This window comes from Oryza glaberrima, chromosome 2 (genome assembly GCF_000147395.1).
Source record: "Oryza glaberrima chromosome 2, OglaRS2, whole genome shotgun sequence".
NCBI lineage: Eukaryota > Viridiplantae > Streptophyta > Magnoliopsida > Poales > Poaceae > Oryza > Oryza glaberrima.
The window spans coordinates 18,008,716-18,031,673 of record NC_068327.1 but is presented as its reverse complement, the minus strand read 5'-3'; the positions used below and the strand labels follow the sequence as shown (position 1 = coordinate 18,031,673).

Genomic DNA, 22,958 nt, shown 5'->3' with positions numbered 1-22,958 from the left:
ATCTAAAGAGAACTTGATCCGTATAAAATCTGAAGACCAGTTGATCATCTTCTGCGGTTGAGTTGGGCCTCGTGCATGAGGCACAGGTTATTCTGACCTGCCACTTGCTGCCCTTGGAGATGCTCTGGATTCCTAAAACGGTAGCAACACACAATCATTGCCATTATGATACAATAAAAATGACCTCAGCGTTCTCTGTCCTCTACAGAAATGTCAGAGACATCAACAAATCGTCATCGCAAACAAGAGGACAAGTTTGACAATGCTCACAGAAATACTTCTAGCAGGGATCTAGTATAAATGGATTCGGGAAATAAGACAAGGAATTACAATATGGCTTGGGGCAAGTTGCGGCTGAGGTCAGATTGCATGCCGACCTGAAGAAAATCCAGGCCTAGCCTGCCGGGATTACATTTCCCTGTGTACAAATGATAGCCCAACCAAACAACCATGACGTCTGGACGCCACAACTCGACAGGTGTTAACTTCAGAGGCATATAAGATGGCTCCACAATTATATCGGCATCAACTTTTTTTGATGGCAATATATCTGCATCAATCAAACAATTAAAAAAAGGAACACAAATCCAACATAAAGATGAATCAGCTCACATTTAAATATGTGAAACAGACAAATTCTCGATATACAATCAGGGTTGAAGGCTGGCACTAACGTTACAGCTACATACACCTTGAGTAACCCTCGATACCACTTCTGGCAGGTCAAGCCCCATCCAAACAGGATGGGACAATCTAGTTCTACTGAACAGCATGAAAGAGCCAAAATAAAAAATACAGTACAATATGGAAAACTGCAAGTGTACTGCTATACACCCATTTCTGTACAATGTTTGCTGCACTGGTCTATGTAAGCTGGTCAAAATCAGAGATCAACTATATTATGTCAAGTTAACTAATGTAGTGATAAACATCATCTGACCTCTAGAATCCATTGGACAACATCCTGAAGCAGCTCGAACTTTTGACTGACCGCAACATTTAGGAAAACCCGCATCTTGCTGAGGAATTGCGATGATTCTTCCTTGCACCGGAATGCACCTCCACAGGAGCACTGCTCAGATAAGTGTGCCGCTTTCACTTGCCTGCAGCGGAGGCAGACCAAATCCTGCAAGTGATAGAGCCTCTCTCGCTGACGGACTACCTGTAGAAGTGCATTTTCCATCTGTTCACGATGGTATGGCTGCCCGCACTGCGGCACAGCACACCTCCACTCCTGACCTTGGAGTGTTGAATCACGGCAGAGATCAAGATCCCGACAATCATTGCAATAGCTGCAAACACGATGTTATTACGTAAGAATTAGTAACATCAAGGGTTGATGAAAACTAGTGCTTATTCACCAGCCCAATACTTACAAACTTGTGAATTTTACGAATTGGAATAAGCCATGGTAGGCAGGTAGTACAAAATAGTAGCTAGTACATGATTACATATAGTCAAAAGCATGCCATATTTTGGAAAAAATAATTTTGACCTAGTTTATTTTCCTTCTTCCAAAACATTACCATGTTTTCAATAATATTGTTATCCATAACTTTGTTTGACTCTTAAAAAAATGGCAATCAATAATGCTTTTACAGCAAATGGCATCACCTACACCTGACCTAAGTGAATCGGTCACAGTTGTATCCATAGACGTATGTTTACATCTTAAAATGTTGATTATATGGAAATCAAATAAACAGTTTCTACAATTTATCTTAGAGGTAATACCTGCAAATCACATTGGGGAGAGTGAATGAGGCACATGGATCTTGGAACTGTGCTTCTGGAGCAAACTCCTTTACACGAACTAACTTTAACAAGTTCTTCCTCATTCTCTGTCAGATATTTTTCAAGTCAGGTCGTGGCACAGTTTTCTTAGAATTTAGATACTTCAATTTTGTAATAAAAACTGTCAAAAATCAAGGCAGGAAACTCCTATGTTTTGAAGAGATAGAAATATGGGTGTGAAAAGATATACATGCAGTTCCACAAAACCACAACATATATTTTGAACAGTGGATCCTCATTTAGCAAATCAGTGAAAGAAAATATTATATTTTTGGATACAAGTTCTACAGTAAAAGCAGTTACCATCAGTTCACAATGGATTAAGAGGCGAATTACCAGAATATCATGCTGAACATTCTGATCAAGAGCAAGAACAGCACATATATGCTTAATGAACTCTAATGCAGCATCTCCCTTATGTGTGTGAGGATCAGGTTCTCTGTTTGTAAGTTCAACTGATTCGGACTTGCCTTTTCCTTTGAAATGATGAAGTATATCACTTACAATCCTGAGAAGCTTGTCTGCAAAGTAATTACTTATCTGCAATATCAGATATGTAATTCAGATTAAAGTTGTGTATGTTAGTCGCACTAGATGATAATCCCAGTCCCAATGTTAATATATACTCCCTCCGTCCCAAAACATAACAACTTTTAGCCTTCAGGACTTGTCCCAAAATATAACTTCTTCACCAACATTCTCTTCGCAACCAATCACAACCCTCCACCATTCAATTTTGCCACCTACCTCCACTTCTCATCCAATCACATTGTGTGTTTAATGGCGCTTCCCCATGCTTGGCCGATGTCCTCCGAGACATCGCTAATGAGGGCGCTCTTTGGTGCCTAGCAGGAGCTGCTAGGCTTCGTGATCTCTTTACTAGGACTTGGCTGCTATTGCACTACTTTGTGTTTTTTTTTCCTTTGGGTGTGTGGTATTCTGTTGTATCCTTGGTGGGCGGGTGTCAGAGTTTTTCTCTAACACCGTACACCTTTTCTTCTCTATCTTAATGAAGTGATACGCAGATCTCCTGCATGTTCTAAAAAAAACCATGTCCAACCCTAAAAATCCTTATATTCTAGGACGGAGGTAGTATATACTTTGACATTGAGCAACATGCATTTCAAATTTGAACTTTTTAACAGACTATTAAGATTGACCTTGGATAGTTTCATCATAACCTATCATATATATTTCTTATAACCTTTGACTAACAAATTGTTATAAAAACTATCTGAATTACCCACACTAGATACTGCAGTATTTACATTTTATTTTTTATACAACTCTAATTGCTATGATTGAAAATATATTTCAACTGAAACAGATCAGATGTCAAAATCTGACCAATTTTCAAATAATCTAGATTTTTCTCCTTTTTTTTTCCAATTGACATAACAGTTTCTAACCTCTCAGAATTGAATGTGGTAGCTCCTACCAAGTCATTTTCATTTAACTGGGAGATGGTTACTGGTTACCAATTTAAGATTGCACTATAGAGCCACAAAATCACCTGATCACGGAGATATCCTATGACTTGAACCTCAAGGTTTTCAGCAGCCATGATTGTTATAGATGGTGTGCATGAGGTCTCATCCCTTGTAGTTGATCGAAGAGCTACTTGTTCTTTCATGTATTTCCATGGAACATACAAAAACTCCGATACAATTAAGACAAAGTGATCCTGAAATTTTTGGAAGGAAATGTTACAGAAAAGTAGCAAATACTCTAATTCCAGGATAGTCGCCAAAGTTGCAGTCAGCAAGCAGAAGCAAACAAGTGTTAGAATGACTTAAAAAAAACTGACTTGTGTAGCTTTAGGCAGGTATTCTGCTATGTTCCAGCTTGAGACGATGTCGATATCGTTATCACCATCTGAGCTGCCCTCAGATGTTGCATTTTGCATATTAGCCTGAATACCACCATAGTTATACTGAACCAAAACAAAATATGGAAGGTGAAAACATACTCTATAAGGGCAAAATGAATAAAACAATTCATTTGTGGCAGCAACGAAATGAACAAACCTGGTCCATGAAAAGTAAGGAGTGCCAATAATGCAAAGGTTCCAGCTCCACCCACTCAAAAATATCCCTAAAACAAATAACTTTAGTTTCACCTAAGAGATACCCCATTCAAATTTGCAGGGGGAGGTCAAACAGTACCTTGTCTGCAATGTTTTCAGTAAGCTATCACAGTATGCACGTGCTGACGACAGGTCAACTTTTCCAGTATCTATTATTATCTTAGAAAAGTTCGCAAAGATGACATTAGCTCCAAGCTTTCGAAACTCTGCCAACATGAGAGCAAAGACCTTCTTCATGACCTGATTAAGTTTGATAATCCAAAAGAGAAGACATGATAAGAAAAGTTAGACAAGAAAACTAATAAAGGTAAGATGATTATGAATAGAAAAAGATATTTATTGTAACCAGAACAACAAGAAGATTCGCAATATCAACAAAAGAAAGGACAGTGCACTTAGTTACATAGCTTACATTATGAAGAAGACGATGGAGAGCTGGGTCATGAAGTTTCGATCGTGGGCTGAAAAAACACACACATCAACATGCTAAGAACACATAAAGTTAAAAAAAAAAATTCACTCCCTCTGGTCATGAATACATTTCATATTCAGTATCAACGCAGTATCCAAAGTCCAACTTTCATAACTAATTGATATTGTATACATTCATAAAACCCAATAAAATCATAATATTTTTAGAGACTAATCTCTAGATATGATTTTTCGTGTTTCTAGCTTAAATATTTAAGATATTGATACTCAAAGTTTCAAAAGTACAGCTGCATGTTTGTTCAAATGGCATGCATTTTTTACTAGAGGGAATAATAACTGGTCCAGTGCAAACACATAAATAATTACCTGCAAAGCCAACGGTAGAGATGTTGCAATATTGCATCAGCAAACACATTTCCAGAAGATACTGCATCTGAAATGCATCGCTGAATGAGTTGCTTCAGCACTTGGAAAGCAGGTAGACATAAGGTAGCATCATCGAATTCGGTTTCAGTGCCATTTGGACCAGCAGGCATGTCATTTGCAAAGCTACCGATCGGCCCTCCTTCCATTTCATCTACTTGACTGCTCTTTAGGAGAGAATTGACAGCCAAATGATGGATCTGGGGAAGAAATATGTGCACATGTAATTCAATTGCCAGAAGATACAAAATAAGCATGCCATACTTTATTGTATGTTGAAAAGGCTTACCTTAAGCTCAACAGCAACTCGTCTATACGCACCAGGATAAGTAAGAGCAGGCTGGATGACCTGTAAAATTAAGTCATATTTAGTAAAGCAGCACAGAAACAGTAAATGATAAGCACCATGCAACCTTAGGAAATAAAGGCTTCTTACTTCATCAGCAAAGCAAGTATCTCCTTCATATGTGCCTCCTAAATCGGGAATACCATCGTCAGATATCCATAGTACCTACCACAAGTAGAAAGTTAGTAAGAAGCTTAAACATTTCAGAAAAGATCCATACCATAATAACTGCCGGATAATTTATATTTCTTCTATTTCTGTGCACATGATTCTGAGAAGGGAGTCAAGGGACAGCAAGGGCCAACGAATTTTAGCACATAAAATCAATCTGATCAAGATTTCACTAAGCCTAAGGTAGAATTTCTTCAAGACTGGATCCCAAAAGGCAATGGCAGTTCTTTCCCTTCCTGGTGGTTTCAGAGAGGGTGTTTTCCCCACACCTCAGCTTCATCATGTTTTAAAATTTTGGCCAGGAGCTCTGGCATTCACTGAAGGAGATATTAATGTACTCCCTCCGTTTCATATTATAAGACTTTCTAGCATTGCCCACATTCACATAGATGTTAATGAATCTAAACGCATATATATGTCTAGATTCATTAACATATATATGAATGTGGGCAATGCACACATACATCTAGAAAGGGAAAAAAGAAACACAAATTTGCATTGACTCCATATATGACAAACCTGCTGTTGATCACGCAATGCCCTTGAAAAGAACACGTCAGCGGTGAAAAGAAGCCAATCCAGTTCAAAGTTTCCCAATGGGACCTGTTTCCATAAGCATTGATGGTCATCTCATTTTTATATGTACTTAAATAACTTACTGGAATTCATACTAGACTATATGCTTACATGTGCATATCTAGCAAGTGAAATTCTTTCATTAAACCATTGGGTTGATGCAGCACAACGTTGCATGCTTGTTCTACCAGCTGTCGCTTGCCAACCAAGAGCCTGGACGAATATGATTAAGAAAAACAAGATAGGTAGAAAGAAATGAAAGTAGAAGTGTAAGAAATGGTGTCCCATTATGTACCTGATAGTTGTTATCCCGTGCATTGCAAGGAATGGTTACACACGGGAAATCATCAAGTGCCCGTACAGCTGACTTTAGAGCTTGGAGTTTAGGGCATTCTATGACGCCTATGACAGGTCCAGGATGTTGTTGTCTGAAAAATATTTCATTTAGCTCATTGTAAGTAAAACAAATGACATTATGCACTTACATGGTGAATTTTCATACTGCTTGATGCAGTTTACAGTAAGCAACAGACTAAAGTTAATATCATACGAGTAGTGCAAGAATTGTACTCTACCTCTCAAAAATCAGTTGGTTGCTACCAAAACTCAAAATCCAGACAAAAGTATTGAATTACAAACTGGTCAGTCTGGTCCATATTATTGGTACCTTGGTTCAGTTCACCTCTCTAAAAGTGATCCCTCCACTCGCAAATAGATGATTACAATGGATGCACTCAAACCTCAAATATTAACTCGATAATAAATGGAAAAATATTAAGATTTAATATGTGAAATGGCATTGGTAGATTTCTCAAGAAAAATACTTTCATCTAATTATATTTTTAATATTTTTTTATACATGGTTAGAAAAAGTTTATCAGACATGTCCGTTGGACAGATGTCCTAAACACTATCTTAAAAAACAGAGCCTGATCCAGAACCCTGCTTATAGCTGGTAAATACTTCAGGCAATTCAATAAAGTATGCATAGCTCAGAAAAAGGAGAGTCAACAAAAAAGTTGAATTGTTGAAATATTCGGAAAGAGATATACCTGTAATCAAGTAACATTCTTTGCACATGCTTGCTACCTGCATCAATTGATGTGTGGTAATCCACCTATGGAAGGAATCAAATAGTCAGAAGTTAGCATGCTAAACCAGCACGTGCAATTTTTTTTTTATTCAGATACGATAATTCATTCTTACAAGGAAAGTGATGTTTTCATGCAGAGAGCCAAGAGCTTGACAAGCATCTTGATATTGCTTTTCAAGAAATGATGGCGATAGCTCTTTATTGCGGAACGGATTGACAACCACTGCATGTATTCTGAAAGATGTAGGGAAGTACATGACATATACACCCCTTCCTTCTGACAAGCTGGAAATAAGAGAATCCATAGATCAGTTTCCAAATCAAAACAACCATATATCAAGTATGAGTGCAGTCAAGGTTTCAAATATTGGTTAGTAAAATACAGGTAGGAGTAACTTATGCTTATTCTACCATACATTTAGGAGCATAAACATGGATTAATTATCACAAATAACTGCTAGGAAGAGCAATCTTGAGACCCAGAGAGCATACAAAAGAACTAGTATTTGACTCTGTAATAATAGCGCTTGAATAAATGAACTCAAAGTACATAAAATGTCAATAAAGAAAAGAAATGGACAATAGTACCATAGTATTCCAGAGTATAAAAATAACAATCCATTGCAAAAGCTAGACTGGATACTGCATTACCTATTTACAAAGTTCTCATAAAAGGTTACCTGTGGTATAGATAGAAAAATGAAACGGTCTGTTCCAGGTATGAACACTCTGCAGTTGTCTTCATTTGCAATTCAGCAAGATCCCATCCATCTTGGATACTTCGTCTTTTTGCAGACTTATCCACTTTGCATACGCAACCAATTTGGAGAATGGCATTGAGCTCTGGCAGAATTTTCGTCTCGTATATTCCCTAGATGCAATTCCAACGTTATAAGGTAGATACAAGAAAAACATACAAGATTACATCTCACATACACAAGTCTACTAACCTCAACATCTGGCTCTGCAAGATGGGCAGCAAGCTTTTTGCCCTCCACCCTGAACTGTTCTTCACTAGTTACAACCTGGATTTTAGCAGTTAGTATGTTCTCTTAAACAAGACAAGTTGCACCCCTGGTTATTTTGCAAATATTGTTCACATTTTCACCTCAATGAGATTGAAACATGGCCTTCCATGTGGAAGAATCTTCTTTACACGCCTCCCTGGAAACTCTTCTGTGACAGGAGCTTTCGAGTTTAGGTAAAAGACTCTTGGCACATTGATAGGAATCTTGAACATGATCCCCTCAGCAACAACCCATGCAAAAAAGTGGCCAGGCAATGTACTCGAGGCAAGCTGTATTATCTGATGTGGGCAAAATATGAGCTTGTCAGGCATCAAAGTAAATGAATATATTACTGAAAGATTAATATCATAACATAGATGTTACATAGCATAGTAGAATAGCAGAAGTAGCATGCCTGCCAATGTGATCTAAAGAGGGCCAATTCTTGTTTCTGGAAAAATGTAGACCGGTTCCTAGCATTGCCATGTAACTGACCGACATTCCTTGCAGAAAACAAATCATTGGTGGGACCATCAGAAGTGACTGCAGCACCCAACCTGGTAAATGCAAAAAGGAAACATAAACATTGACTTCCCTCCATTAGCTGTTTAGTTTACTTAGTGTAATCTCCATTATATTAACAGTGACAATACAAAGAAAAATACTCACCAGTCCATCATATCAATGTAACTTAGGATTTATAAGGTAATGCGATGCTCAAAAGGCTGATTCACGCTGGCAAAATGTAAGCTTACTATCATCAGCCTAAAACCGCTACATATTACTATGACAAACTTGAAGTCAAGTCCAGGATTAGTCTAGTAGTCTGTTTGGGAGCTAGGAGAGGAACAAAATGCTAAATGAACTGAATCTATAAGTCCTTCCTCCGTTTCACATTGTAAGATGTTTTGGGTTTTGAATAGATATGCATAGATCCTATGTTCATGTGTCCAAATTTACATGGATGTTAGTGAATCTAGACAAGGATGAAGAGACCAAAACATCTTAAAATGTAGAACAGAGTATCATTTACAAGCATAAATTAGTTGGAATTTGTGTACAACATAAATTTGTATACCTTTGACGCTTTTTTTGCTCACGAACATATTTCCATTTTCTCTTCTTAGCATCAAGCCATCCTTGATAATCAGTACTTCTATCAACTTGTTCATCAGCAGCATCATTTTGAATATGTACGGCAAGGGGTTCATTTGACCTAGTTATAGATTTTTGTTTATTCTTGCTATGCTTTGAACCAGCTTCTGTTGATGGTGCGTCGTTTGGTTTATTTTCTTTTCCAAAACCATTGGGTACATGACTTTTTCTCATACCACCATCCAGCGTTAATAAATCTTCCATATCTCCTGTCCCATCCAAATTCTGCACCCCCCTGTCCTTCTCCAAAGGATTGAACATATCACGTAGTTTGCGCTGGCGAAATCGATCATCTTTCTCTCTGACCTTTTTGTGCAACCAATCAGGATGAAGAACTCGAGGAACAGGATTCGAAATCTGTAGCAACATGATTTCACAAATGTCATGGAAAATCAAAGGGGACAAGTAAAAAGTATATAATATAATCAAAGTAACAAGTAAAAAATATATTGCCTTTTGCATTGCTGCAGGAATCGTTATAATCTTCTGAATAGCAGAGCTTAGGCGTTGCTTATAGTAAGACCAGTCAACAATAGATCGGATGCTTGCTTCAGAGGAGATTTTACACCATTTTCTTAAATAAAACTTTGCAATTTCTGTAAGATACAAGGATAGCAAGAGAATGTAAGTGATTGAAAAGTTTGGCTCTTGCAAAAACATGATTTGAAGGTAAAATAATACCAGCATCCGTCTCAAAGATAGCTACTGGAATAGCACGCTCACTCACTGGAGTGCCCTACATGATTTCAGCAAGTCAACAAAGCAGTAGGAATATTGGAAAAAAGCAAGCCAAATCATGAAAACTAGAATAAACAAATTCCATGAAAACAAAATAAAGGGAATATTTGCCCACTGAAAGGAACATGCCGTGACTATCCAAAATTGAAATATGGTACCGTAACTATCAAAATTTAAAGGAATGGGTAAGTGCATGATGTTAATTGTTGAACTATTCAGTACTTACCTGTGGCTCCCGGGCAACTATGTATTGGCAATGCAGCCCTTTGTCTTTTACCATTGAATCCCCGAGGAATTCAGCTAGTCTTTTTGCTGTTGTTACAGCACATGATTTTTGTTCTCCATAGTCAACTAGGGATTTACTCATTGTGCTAGACTCAGATATGAAATCAAGCAACTCATTGTCGGAAATATCAATTCCTTGGTTCTGCAATAGAAAAATGTACTTTAACAATGCAATCCAGTTGGATTGTTTAGAATTTGGAGCAGCATATCATTCAAAATTTTACAAACCACTCACATCCAATAGGTCTAACCAACGATTAGCAACAGAAGCAACAGCTGTATAGCATTCCTCTAAAGTTGAACCATGAAGAAATCTGTCAAATACCTCTGCCTACAGAGAAAAATAAGAATTAATAAATAAACTGGCCAAACTAACTAGTGCAAAGTCCCAGTATCCCTCTTTGCAACAAAGACTAGTAGCAAGTGATACAGAAAGGGAGCACATACCTGAAAAACTTTGATGAGCTTCAGCTCACCTCTACGCTTGATTTCAAAACCTTTAAGTTCTGCCAAGGTACCATCTTCATTAAAGACCGCATACCTTTTCTTTAGAAGAACCCCTTCCTCTTTAGAGGCAGGTAGAATCATAGCCTGTTATTTTAGCATGCATTGTGGCATTTGTGCAAAGATTAGATCAGCTACTCAGACTTGAAAAGTGTATAGCGCAAGCACTGATCCCATTAGAGTACTTTACCTTGTAAGGTCCATCTACCTCAAATTCAATGGAACATTCACTGTGTGTTGTATATAGCTTATTTACTGGGTCATTCAATGTCTGGTAGGATAATAAACAAATCAATCAGAGAACAACTTTCCAATAGTCAGTAAGCAAAGTAACACATTCTAAATATGTAATAACTTTATGAATAACACTTGTATTCCTTACTTGATATTGATCATTAGTGTTGTTTCTCGCAACATCAACATTAAGCATCACACAGGGATAGGATATCGTGAGCTTCTTCCCAGCACTGAAACATCAGTGACAAGTGTTAACATAGAGATTTGCATATGAAGTCTTAGCATCGGAGCATTCACCTTGAACACTACATAAATGACCACTTATAATTAATTTTGATAAATTAGTCAGTTCACATACATGTCTACATCCAGTCCAAAAATCAATGTATTTATGACTCACGTGAGCAAACATTCTTCGATTTTGGCCACTAACATATTTTCCATATTTAGATTTGGACACATAAAATAAATCACTCATAAAAAAATATTTTAGTTTGTAGAATCAAGACCTTTTTTCTTTTACTAGCACATAACCTTTTGTTTTACTAGCATGTTATAATGAGAATGAGTAGTCAAACCGGTGTGTTGGACAATGTGCGAAGTCAAACCAACTACCTAGTATTTGGACTAGAAGCAGTAGTAATTGAGCGCAGCCAAAAGCACAAAAAGCGGTCGCCTAGGTATAAAGGGCCTGTTTGGAAGAGCTTTTGGTAGCTGCAGCTTCTCCCATAATTATAAACTCCCCTAAACAATCCAGCTTTTTGTCCAGATTCTAAGAAGCTGTAGTTGCAGAATCTAGAAAATGAACGAGAAGCCAGAAGCCAACTAGATTCCTACCAGCTGCTTCATAGGATCTAAAGCTCCCCACAAACAGGCCCAAAAGCAAGGGGCAGTGCAGCTGAATCGCCTTGAATAGTGTCAGGTGCAGCACCATTAGCGAATTGCGTGCCTTGAGGGCTTAAGCTCGCTCCAGCCTCCTCTAGTTGCCAGGTAGAAAGAATAGAAACTAGAGAAGGGATATTGGCCTATGGGCCCAAAATATGGCCCAACAACACACTCACTTGTTCTATCTATCTTAGAAAGAAGTATACTATGTATAATAGAGCAGCCTAAGACTTGTTCAATTGCAGTTTGCTAATCTCACATTACGACACATTATATATTTCTTAACTATTTGTTTGTCATAATAGCTTCAAGAAGCTTCGTTGCTAGGGGTAAACATTCATGTTTTTATAATTGCACTTCAAGAGTCTAAGGCGCAGGCTTTTTTTCTCTTTGCACCTAAGGCTTTAACTACACTGATCATTTAGAAGTATGTTAGTTGTACACTAAAATATCTTGCCACTAACATATGCACCAAATTCAAAATTCAGGTCATGAAAAAGCCCTTTATACATTATAAAGTAGACAAATAAGGATTAATGTTACATTAGTCCAGCAAGGCAAGCTCTACATTCATCTATTGCTTCAATCAAAACAGTCATCAGAAACACTAGATAGTCATGAAAATTAATGATAGCATAAATATGAAATCTCAGATATATTATAAACAAATTACTTGTAGGAAAACCATTTTATTTGTTCTAGTGTACTCACTTTGTCTTGAAGGTAAAGTTCTCTGGAAAAGAACCAGGAAGAACACACCAAATGCCATCAGTATCTAGTTCCAGTGGCTTTCCAATTTTGTCTACAAGTAGACGAGCATTTTGGATAATCTTTGCACCAGTATATGTAACAACACCAGCCATTTCCATAGAATACCATCTTGCACCCCTAAATCAGAAAGCCCTAGCCATTACCTTATCATAGTACATAAAGACAAAAAGTATGTTCTCTATATAAATTGCACTTACTTGCGCATAACATATCCATAAAACGAATTCAATATACACTTGTGGGCAAGTTGCAACGAATCATAGAGCACAACCATGTCCTGCAAAAATCATTAGGAGTAGCAACAAAAAAGTTCTCAAAATTCCTGAAACACATGATAGACCTCTAACTCTAAAATGAATAATATTGATCGATACCATCACAAAAATCACCTAGTTGGAAAATACTATCCAATGTGTTACTGGCATGTGGCCACAGACCCCACATGTCATCCTTATAATAGATGGCATTTTCCAAATTGCACATTGTGATGGTATTGATCTAATTTTCTTGATGTATAATATAATAATGCATTGTGAACCTGTGCTTCCTGAATTTTGATAGAATTTCCATTGGCTTTTGCTTCTGCCAGTTTTCCTTTCCATGATTTGTTAAGACCTTTGTACTCATACCTTCTATCACGAAAGCTGGAATTTTCAAACAAAGTACACATTTTAGAGCACCTTGAAGAAAGCATTAGCCAACAATGCTATGTTTATCAACCAGAAAATTGCACTTTGCTCCACTAAGAGCTAGTATGGAAGCTAAAATAGAAATCACTGTTACATATCCATGAACTATCCAATGAACATAGTACACTAAAATATACTAATAAACATCAGACGGACCTTCGTACTGTGTCTACATAGAAGGAATTTTCACGCATGCATATTCCAGCGTTCCTCACTTCTGTAATTGGTTTGTCAACTACTCTTTTATATGCCTGCATTGGGACAAAAGTATAGTAATTGCAAGCCACCAAAAAGGTTTAATTAATCCATGCATTTTAATATATCACCTTTTGGCAGTACTTCTTCAAACGATCCTTCAGTTTTAGTAAATGCTCTGGTTTTGAGAGGTCAAGAAAAGGCTTTGAAGGTGTCACCCCACCAGCTTGAATCATCTCTGACTCAATTTGCCTCTTTATATGATGATAGTCACTAAAAAGCAGAATATTGTTAGATCAGTAAATATATCAACTTCAAAGTATATAAATTCCTAGAGTATACCTCTTTTTTGCCATGTAGGTCTCTCCTCGCCATACCCATTCAAGCGTCCGAAGGCAATTCTTTCCAGGACGATTGAAATCACATGCTGTGCAGTCCACATCGGTAACTATGGATGGTGGCTGATACAGCAAGAGTTAAGGAAAAAACAAAGGTTAGTTTAAGTTATATAATCATGTACAAAAAAGAAGCCAGATGTTCTTAAAGAAAACAATTCCTTCATAATTTAGGCCAATAGACACAAAGAGGCTTTAGTTATTTGTCTCATCAGCATAGACTCTCATCAACAGCCATATAACTAATACTAGAAACACCCAAGAAAAGTTCAAACTGGTATGGACCCATTAAAGACCTTTCCTAAACAACTTGAGCCTTCCCATGAATTGGTCTGCGCATGAAACTCAATATGGTATAAAAGCATGAGTAGAGACCCTTATTTCAAGTATTCAAGATCTGCCTAGGCTCAATAGATGTATTTTGATGTTTGAAAAAAAAATAGATGTATGTTGTGTTGTGAGTATAAAATTCAGGTGCTATGTTGTGCCTCCATCAATTATTGTGTTAATGCACTCCAGAGACCAGTTTGCATTGTGTCCCAGTGGCACCACACCACATATAACCCACATCATAGGATTGAATGGGACTTAGACTTGAGTGGTGATTGAAATATGAGTAGACAGCCTGCCTTACCCTGACAGATTAAATCTTTTGGGCACATTGGTCAGGGCATGTAACTCAGCAGTGCCTTCATGAAATTTTGGCAATGCAGCAGCATAAATTTAGTATTACTTCTTTGTGTTTCCTATATATGGCAATGATGGCTGAGCAAAATAGAGCTCAAAGAGATTCTGCAACTCAACCAGATAGCAATAACAAATCACTACTAGCTGACAAGAAATGCTAGCAAAGTTAGTTAGACCATGTCAATCACCATATCATGGCCTATTTAACTTCTTATGTGGACTATCGATACAGGTCACTCATCAAAGTACAAGTTAGCAAGTGCACACAGTTAGGATTTAAAAAGATCCATACCGGAAGGGGAAAATATGTTTAACAGTATCTACCACATTTGATCTTTACGAAAGTAAAGTTGAACTATCAAATCAGCCATTATGATAATAACTGAATTTAAAGTATTTATTAAACTACAAGAGAATACCTGGAGCCTATTTGTCAAAATGATATTTGGATACATCGCAGCAACATCCAGATGATATATAAGTGGACATTCTTCACGAATAGGGTGATCTCGCAAAGAAACTAGCTGTAAATTTGACAAAGCAATCAAGCTCGATACAAATTACAGAACATAGTGAAATAATATTTCCATAGTCAGAACTCAGAAGAACAATAAATATCTTGGTGTTCATGCAACATATGAGCTATAGCGCTGGAATAACACCTTCTGTTTAATGGCATCCTTGACTTCATCGTAGTTTGTGACAGAATCAATATCTAATTTTCCTTCTACGGAAATGGCATATTGCAGATCACGATCAAGATTTGCAATCAGTTGCTGGAAAAAAGAAATGTCAATTGAGTTAATATACTAATGTGCATGCATAAATTTTCAATCTGAGCCAACATTAACGTGTAACTAAGATAAAAAAGCTCAGAAAATCTCTTCTGTGATTTATATATTTAAGCTAAAATTAAGTATCACTTCCAGAATAGTATTAGTCAGGTTACCTCACATGCTGACGGTTCAAGTTGGAACTTCGTAGGAAGATCAGATCTAAATACACCAGTTTCAAGACACTCAACATGACCACCAATATAAGTTTCGCTTTCCAATAGACGGTTATTGTAGAACTTCTCTAGATCAGCTTGGTGCTTGTTAGGACAAATAATATTAGCCTTGAATGCCTATATATCAGAAGAAAATGAAGTCAGCAAGCTGAAAAGTTTCATAAGACAGAATATAGATGCAAGGATTAGCTCAAAAGGTAGAAAACATGGCAGAAAAGTTTACTACACACCTGGACCATTAGCAGCATTTCACACAATGTCCCACTTCCTTTCCGTAAAACCTCATCAGGTGACATAGGTATAATGGTTGCAAGGGAAAAGATAAATGGATGGACGTAAGTCATGTATAGATAGTATGTTGCAACAGCATCTGATACAGAGTAAGAAGCCATTGTCTGCCAACAAAAGGGTACACAAAATGAACAGCTGAAAATGCTAGGTTAAACAAAGACAACTAGAATTTGTACAACTATACTATTCCACATTAGTTGTTATATGCTGATGTATTTAAAACATTTCATTTGATAATGATGCTATCCCATCATAGACAAACTTAAAGGCACCTGAGGCTGCTCCATTGCAAACCGAACCATATCTTCTGGATTAACCTCCAGAGGATCATAGCCTAACTTAGCTTTTGTAACAGCCTGTCATTGTGAAAATGGAAAGTAAATAATCAAGAAAAGTGAAAGTACTAGCATCTTGTTCAGAATAAGAAGGATAAGCAGCACATAATGGAACAAAAATGAAATGGTACCTCTAACTGATTATCTAAAAAGCACTAACTGATTTTTTTTGGCATACTCAGTCACTACAAAATTATGTAGTTGCTTTAAAAATCCAAGTTTGATATGTTATTCAGTTCTGAGACAGCCAGTTGCTTAAATTTAGTTACAAAATAAACAAGTAATTTTCTTTTAGGCTTTCAGCAAATAATGTATCACCTTTAGACCATGACTTCCTTGTGGAAGGTAACTGTCTCGCTTCACCCAAGCAAAACAGTCAAGATGGCAAGAAAATTTAGCTCGGCATTCGCCTTGATTATTATCACATTGGAATCCAATCTCCTGTAAGAACAAAGAGGGTACAAAACTAAGATATGAAATCATATATTGTTTGGCATTTCAAGAAATATATAAACCAAAAACAAATTTAAAACATGTGCATAGTATTTATGGTTTTGAAAGGAAACAGCAGAGGCAGATTTAAAACATATGTACATAGCATTTATGTTTTTTGAAAGGAGACAGCACAGAGGGTGCAATTAAAAATATCCCAGTCCTTGTTGCCTTAGCTGCAGAAGTGTGGTCTGTGGATGACTTAGATAATATTTTTTTGCAGTTACTTTGTTGGCCAAGATTTTGGACATCTCATTACATAGTTATGATATTGGACTACATGAGTCGTATTAAAGAAATGACACCTAAGGAGAAATAAACAGCTTACCTCATTCATTTTAATCCCATGATGAGCAGCTCTCTTCTCCAAAAATGGCCAGTCAAAAAAGTCGCCGTTGTATGTAACATAAATACCAGGCTTAACCTCTTGCATGTGAGAAAACCAAGCTTTGAGTAGATCCAACTATGGAGAGGGAAAATGAAAAGGAGTTGACGAAGTAGTTAGGGTGTATTAAAACCAAATTGGTATTGAACAAAAATATAAAATTTTGTTGATACCTCATTTGCGACATTCTTAACTTTAAAATGCCCCTCAAATTCTGGTTTAGGTGTATACTCCAAATCTTCAATATCTTCCCCTACACACTGCATGGAACAGAAAAACTAATATGTCATGCTGCTTTTAGAAAACTTGCATCTTGCAATTGCAATCAGGAATTGTAGGTCGAGCTGAAATCATGAGTGCAAGGTGATCATTAAATCATTTGGCAAGTATACAAGGCAATTAACATTTTGGCCTTTAGTATTTTTTTTACACACAGAAGTCCACAAAAAGAAACAAAGGGTTTTCTCACGCAGGTTAAAGATAACTGCATGTCACTTCAGAAGTTGGAGCAAAAAAAAAATGGACAGCATATTGGTTATTACTTCCTCCATTTCACAATATAAGACTTTTTAGCATTGCCTACATTCATTTAGATATTAATAAATCTAGACATATGCATGTGTTTAGATTCATTAACATTTATATGTATGTGAGCAATGCTAGAAAGTCTTACATTATGAAACGGAGGGAGTACTAGATAATCGGTCTTATTTAAAGCCAGGCAGCAGGTGGTGAATACAGGAAAAGAATGTTTGTAAACCATAATTTGAACATAGTAAGCTGAAATCTGATAAATGATTATAGAGAAAAGAACATCTGGAACCTCTCGGTTGATTATCAGGTATCCTTGCCCATCAATCATGTAAGAGATCATCATTACAGTGTCATACTCAGCATCTGGAAACTTCAGAGGCAGCTTCGTGGTTTCAATATCAAATGCACATACATGAACTTCTGCACGCTGTAGTAGATCTTCCCTTCTGTGAAGCAAAACATCAGAGCTAGATACGCTAACATCGTACCACTGTCCACACCTCACGTCTGCAAATAAGTTTAGAGAAACAAAAGTGTTAGTGATAAATAAGCATGTGAGAAATTCAAATCAAGAAACAAAAAGCTCACCATTATCGATAGCAAAACGAACATGATATGGAACATCATATTCACGCAAATCAATGATGCAATTTATGTAATCTTGTGGCCTTTCTACCCTGTCATAGTGTACAAGATCATCAGAACATAGGCTAAAAAAACACATATGACAGCTAAATTTACTTCACCGCAAACTTAACTGGGAAAGAGTCAAACAAGAGTAGCTTTAAATACATCATAGAAGCATCTTAGCCCATAACTAAAAAGGTGGATACTATATAGGAGCATCTTAGCCCATAACTATTAAGACGGATACTATATAGAAGCATCTTAGCTCATAATTGTTGCGATGGATACTATACTCTACAGGTACCTTTTTACACCATAAATTGATTCAAATGCCTCTGCAGCATTTAGTTCTTCTTCATTCTTTTCAACAACATGCAATAGGTCACTTCTCACACGCATTAATTGCTGTACGGTATCAAACTGGATCTTCAAATATTTCCTCTTCAAACCAGAAAGGTGGTTTTTCTGAAACACAAAGAGAGAGTTATAATTACCTTCCAGAATTGGCCCAATCAAATCTAGATAATAAAAAATGGCATATAATAAGAACATTGGCACATTGCTGAAACCAGTCTATTCAAAGCTTTCAGGGACCACCCAACCCATGAATCTTACTCTACCACAACAAGTGTTAGTCTCTCTACTATATAAAAGAAGCTAGTGGTGGCGGTCGCTATGCATTCCTCCACCACCTTTGAGCTGGTTGGATCTCCCGAGGATAATAAGTATATCATTTGTGTATGTCGTTTGTAAGCCTGTGCTTGTAATAATGTTATTATGGATTGATATTGTTTGTTACAAATTAGATAAGTTTTCTTCTAGGATTTAAATAAAAATTTGAAGATAAACATATAATATGTTTATTTGAGATTCAATGAAATGCATGGGTATTTGACAAGTTAGAGTGTTACTTCTAGTCAAAGTCAAAAGCTCCATATGGATCCATACTAGAGTCCAGCTGTAATCCTAAGTACTATTTGTTGGAAAATTAATTTGTTTTCTTGAGAAGAAGTCAAATTTAATTTGACTAAGGTAAAATGCATGTAGACTAAGTGAATTGCTTCAAGATTTCACTAGAACTAACTAGAACATGCAAGTACTAGAGGATTGATGATCAGCTATCTGTATAAAACCTATGTCAGCATGCATGGAGTAATCAAAATGGAAATTTACTAGCTAGCGGTGTATAGGTTGGAGCTATGTTGTGTTTCAAAGAGAAAGAAGGAACTTCACTACTAATTAGTTCCAATATTATGTAGCATAGCTAGTTTTGAGCTGTTAGATGAGTTGTAACATGAGCTGTAATATTGTGTAACTGTAGCAGGTCGGTTACTGTAGAAACCAAGTTAAAAGTCCTATAGAAAGACATATATCCCTATGTAACAAAGGTCTTGGGCATGCCAGTGAGATCAATGAAAATGTAGCTCCTTTGCTATACTCTTTTCTCTTGCTCTCTGTTCATGCTATGAGTGAATGTCTATCCTAGTTTTAGAGCCAACACTATTAATAGAGTGGGGTTCCAAGTACAACACTAAATTATTTTCCCAAATTCCTACATGGTATCAAAGGTGGGTCCCAACCCTAACTCACCATAAAGTTTCAGCCCCTTTCACTAAAAATGAAGTTTCAACCCCACAAGTCATCATTGTCAACTTTCTGCCAAACTCTTAACCATCGTTGTCCATGACATACTCCTCAACCAGGTTACTGTTGGCTCCCAGCATGAATTGCTTGTCACTGACATTGATGTGGTTAGGTCATACCCAACCACCACAATGTAATGTGGGAGCAGGTCACCACAGCTGTAACATGCTAGACCAAGTCACCAAGCACAGCAAGCAGGAGATCAAGTCAGCTGCTACTGCTTGATTTTTGGCCTAATCTGTCGGCCCTGGTTTTTAAAAAGATCAAGATTTTACGTATTATTATTATCAGGATTTTCAGGATGTTACAAAATCCTCCATAGAGACATGTGCTCTGTGGCGGAGACTGGGGATGGTTGATGCTGTTGGTTTGAACTGTTCACAGGAAAGCTGTGCAGCCTCATCAGTTATTGCTTTACCCAAGAGGGAGAAAGAGGAATAGACAGGAAGGGAAGGATCTGTGCTCCATGATGTTCTGATAGTGCTACTTGTTAGATCAGGTGAAGTCAATGCTGTTCCCAGTGTATGGTATTATCTGCGTTGCTATTTGGTGCTTGATCATATTGGTTTGTGATACTATGGCCAGTACTATCATGGGAATGAATGATTGATGCTTAGCAGATCGTCAAGATTGTGGGAGACATGCAGAAAAATCTGTTCATGGTGGTGAACTTGGCATTGGAGGTGAAGCCCTACTGTGGAAGAATCGCATGGCCAAGTACCAGAGGTTATGGTCATATGATGGAAGTTATAAATATAATGGTGATGGTAGAGATGCAGAGCAGGTGTAGGTGCTTAAACAGGAGTAGAAAACCACTTAGGGGAATTGTTGATGTTAAGTTAGAGCCTAATACGAGTCTGAGTGCATAATCTTATGTGAATATGCATTATTGTCCAATTGTAATCCTAAGCACTGTACATGAAGTGTGTGGGATCTTAAGGGTGCAATGGTGCATACATGATCATTCTTCTACAACAAACAGCTAAGGTAAAAGGACAAAAGAAATCACAGGTGAAGAACTCTTAACAAGATCAAAACTCTTAACCATCCAAATTTATCACAACAATAGCATTTACTGATGCAAAGAAAATGTAGTGAATTAAACATTCAAAGCAAGGCACATACTAGATCAAGATCTTCTTTCTCAATAATTTCTATGTCAGCAATGTCGCCTTCATAACGTCGCCTGAGATATGCCTCGACTTCTAACTCCATCTTATCCTGCGACATTTTAAAATTCCAAAATATGATATCTGAAAAGAAACATCAAGCAACAGAGAAACTAAAAGTCATCTTATGATTCAAACACAAGCTCAAGCTCACCTTAGTCGCAGCATAAAAGTAAGGGGGAAATTTGTATTTCACTTTAAATGTAGAACCGTCCTGCAAGAAAGCATACACGATTAGACGTGACAAGTCAAAAGTTTTTTTTTTGCCATAACTGCAATTTACCTGGGACACGAAGTATAGGTCAACACAGCTGTATATCTTCCCAGTGTCCTCATCCTCCCATGATGACTGCAGGTATTTGAGGTGAATCAAGAAAGTCACAAAAAGGTTGTTGATTACATTTTGCAAAACAGTGAGAGATTAACTTAATAATCTTGTCCAATTTCTACGGATCTGTCCATAACGTGGATGGACCACCAAGCTTAATAGGTGTATCCATTCAGTGCGGGCGTTCATTGGTTCCACCAGATATGGCAACAGCAGCACAGTTTTTATCATATTGTTAAGAGATTGTATTGGAGAATCGTTTAAGAAACAACTTCTCCATGATGTAGCTACTTTATTTTTTTTACCAAAAAAAGAAACATTATAACTGTGTCACAAATTATCCCACGAGCATCTAGAAGCGTCAAAGGATTGACTGTTGCTATTAGTTGCAGTCTGTGACAGCATTTGACAAACATCCCCCACCACACCCACCTGGCAAATCAACGTGCTAGACCAACGTTAGCAGCAACTCACCACCGGCATTGCTCAGTGATTTCACCTACTGCTTACTGAACTAAAACAAAAGGAGGCTCCCGAATTTCCTGGTCTGCATACTCCGACTGATCGACCCATTTCTCCAGTCATATTCCACTTCAAAGTCAGAAGCAGGTCCCAACATTTACAAAGTTATGCCGCTAGTTTCCAGATGACACTCACTCCCAATTCAAGCTAGAAATAATCCCAGAGAGAGGGCTTACCGGGGAGAAGGTCAGGAGCCATCCGAGCCGGCGCTCGCTGTCGGTGTAGGGCGCAAAGCCAAGCCTGCTCTCCAGGAGCTCCTCCGCTCCGAGCCGCAGCCGCTGGTCCTTCGCCGCCGACGACCCAGACCTCCAACCGCCTCCCCTTCCCCCTCCCCCTCCTCCTCCTCCGGCCGACGGCCTCCGCCGCCGACCATCGCCGCCACCGCCGCCGCCCATGCTCCCCAGCGCGCGCGCGCGGTACGCGGGGCGCGGGGAGAGGAGGAGAATCGCCTGCGCCGCTCGGCTCTGCAGCCTCCGCTCGTGCTGTTGTGTGTGGGGGGGAACGGGGAGAAGGAAGGAACCCTAGATCAGATTTGGGTTTTGGGTGGGGCGGCGAAATGAAATGGGCGCCAAGTCCGGGGCGGCGAGGCGGGGGTTTTCCCGCGCGCTGCCACCGTCTCATCATTTTGCATCCCGGTCCCTTGGTTTCGTTGTTTTCAACTTGGGAGCCCAGCCCACGGCCCTTGGCAAGACTAGGCCCACTTTATGCTTTCTAGCTGGAGGCCCAATCTACTCAAGGCCTTGTACATGATGGGTCAGATTTTTAAGCCTTCTCGGGGTCAATAAATCCATAAGGAAAAAAGTATATTTGACTCCCTCGACCATGGGCCGAGTATGATTGGAGCCCTCCAACCGCACTAAGTATTTCACATCCCTCAATTATTTAAATCGGTGCAAAACAACTACCATAACAATATTGTGGGGTGGTTTCATCCTATGTGGTGGATTGACCCTGGTCAACAAGTTGAGTCAGCACGGGTTTCAACAACCCTGGTCAACACGGATGCGCTCCCCCCTCCCTCTCTCAATCGTGCATGCTTCTAAACTGACTAAAACCCTAGACAAGTTGGGGCAACCAGAAAGGCGATGCAGGGGGCGGCAAGGTTGGGCTCCGCTCTAGGGCTTCACAGCTGTCGTTTTGGTTGGCCGGAACT

The 22,958-nt window shown here is 38.2% G+C and overlaps 1 protein-coding gene across 2 annotated transcripts; it reads right to left on the bottom strand.

Moving 5' to 3' along the window:
* Positions 1-22,376, bottom strand: LOC127762029 (DNA polymerase epsilon catalytic subunit A-like). Of its 2 annotated transcripts, XM_052286373.1 has the most exons (50): positions 21,982-22,376; positions 21,239-21,304; positions 21,110-21,169; positions 20,912-21,007; positions 18,447-18,607; positions 18,104-18,192; positions 17,805-18,022; positions 17,155-17,241; positions 16,925-17,059; positions 16,423-16,545; positions 16,042-16,125; positions 15,709-15,873; positions 15,419-15,595; positions 15,132-15,245; positions 14,889-14,993; positions 13,730-13,848; positions 13,519-13,660; positions 13,349-13,443; positions 13,042-13,147; positions 12,701-12,780; positions 12,444-12,620; positions 10,993-11,077; positions 10,801-10,881; positions 10,554-10,697; positions 10,342-10,437; positions 10,048-10,248; positions 9,765-9,819; positions 9,537-9,679; positions 9,007-9,440; positions 8,344-8,485; positions 8,030-8,227; positions 7,872-7,946; positions 7,602-7,792; positions 7,035-7,206; positions 6,881-6,945; positions 6,124-6,256; positions 5,940-6,041; positions 5,772-5,855; positions 5,172-5,246; positions 5,025-5,084; positions 4,679-4,935; positions 4,293-4,341; positions 3,960-4,120; positions 3,822-3,888; positions 3,602-3,727; positions 3,308-3,478; positions 2,131-2,334; positions 1,735-1,841; positions 941-1,292; positions 1-550 (listed from the first exon to the last, which is right to left on the bottom strand). In XM_052286373.1, the coding sequence occupies exons 1-50, from the start codon at positions 22,198-22,200 to the stop codon at positions 515-517; spliced, it is 6,684 nt and encodes a 2,227-aa protein (XP_052142333.1). In that variant the 5' UTR covers positions 22,201-22,376; the 3' UTR covers positions 1-514. The 2 variants fall into 2 exon arrangements, with proteins under 2 accessions (XP_052142333.1, XP_052142334.1); XM_052286374.1 differs by lacking the exon at positions 1-550 and having other exon boundaries at positions 594-1,292.
* Positions 22,377-22,958: the final 582 nt, after the last annotated feature.

What these genes read in the sequence shown, in the direction of transcription:
- LOC127762029 (XM_052286373.1), bottom strand. Translation starts at nt 22,200, where the DNA reads ATGGGCGGCGGCGGTGGCGGCGATGGTCGGCGGCGGAGGCCGTCGGCC. An exon ending in GGCTCCTGACCTTCTCCCCG is followed by an intron (nt 21,305 to 21,981) that starts GTAAGCCCTCTC and finishes AAATACCTGCAG; the next exon opens with TCATCATGGGAGGATGAGGA. An exon ending in TTCCTGCAGCAATGCAAAAG is followed by an intron (nt 9,441 to 9,536) that starts GCAATATATTTT and finishes ATGTTGCTACAG; the next exon opens with ATTTCGAATCCTGTTCCTCG.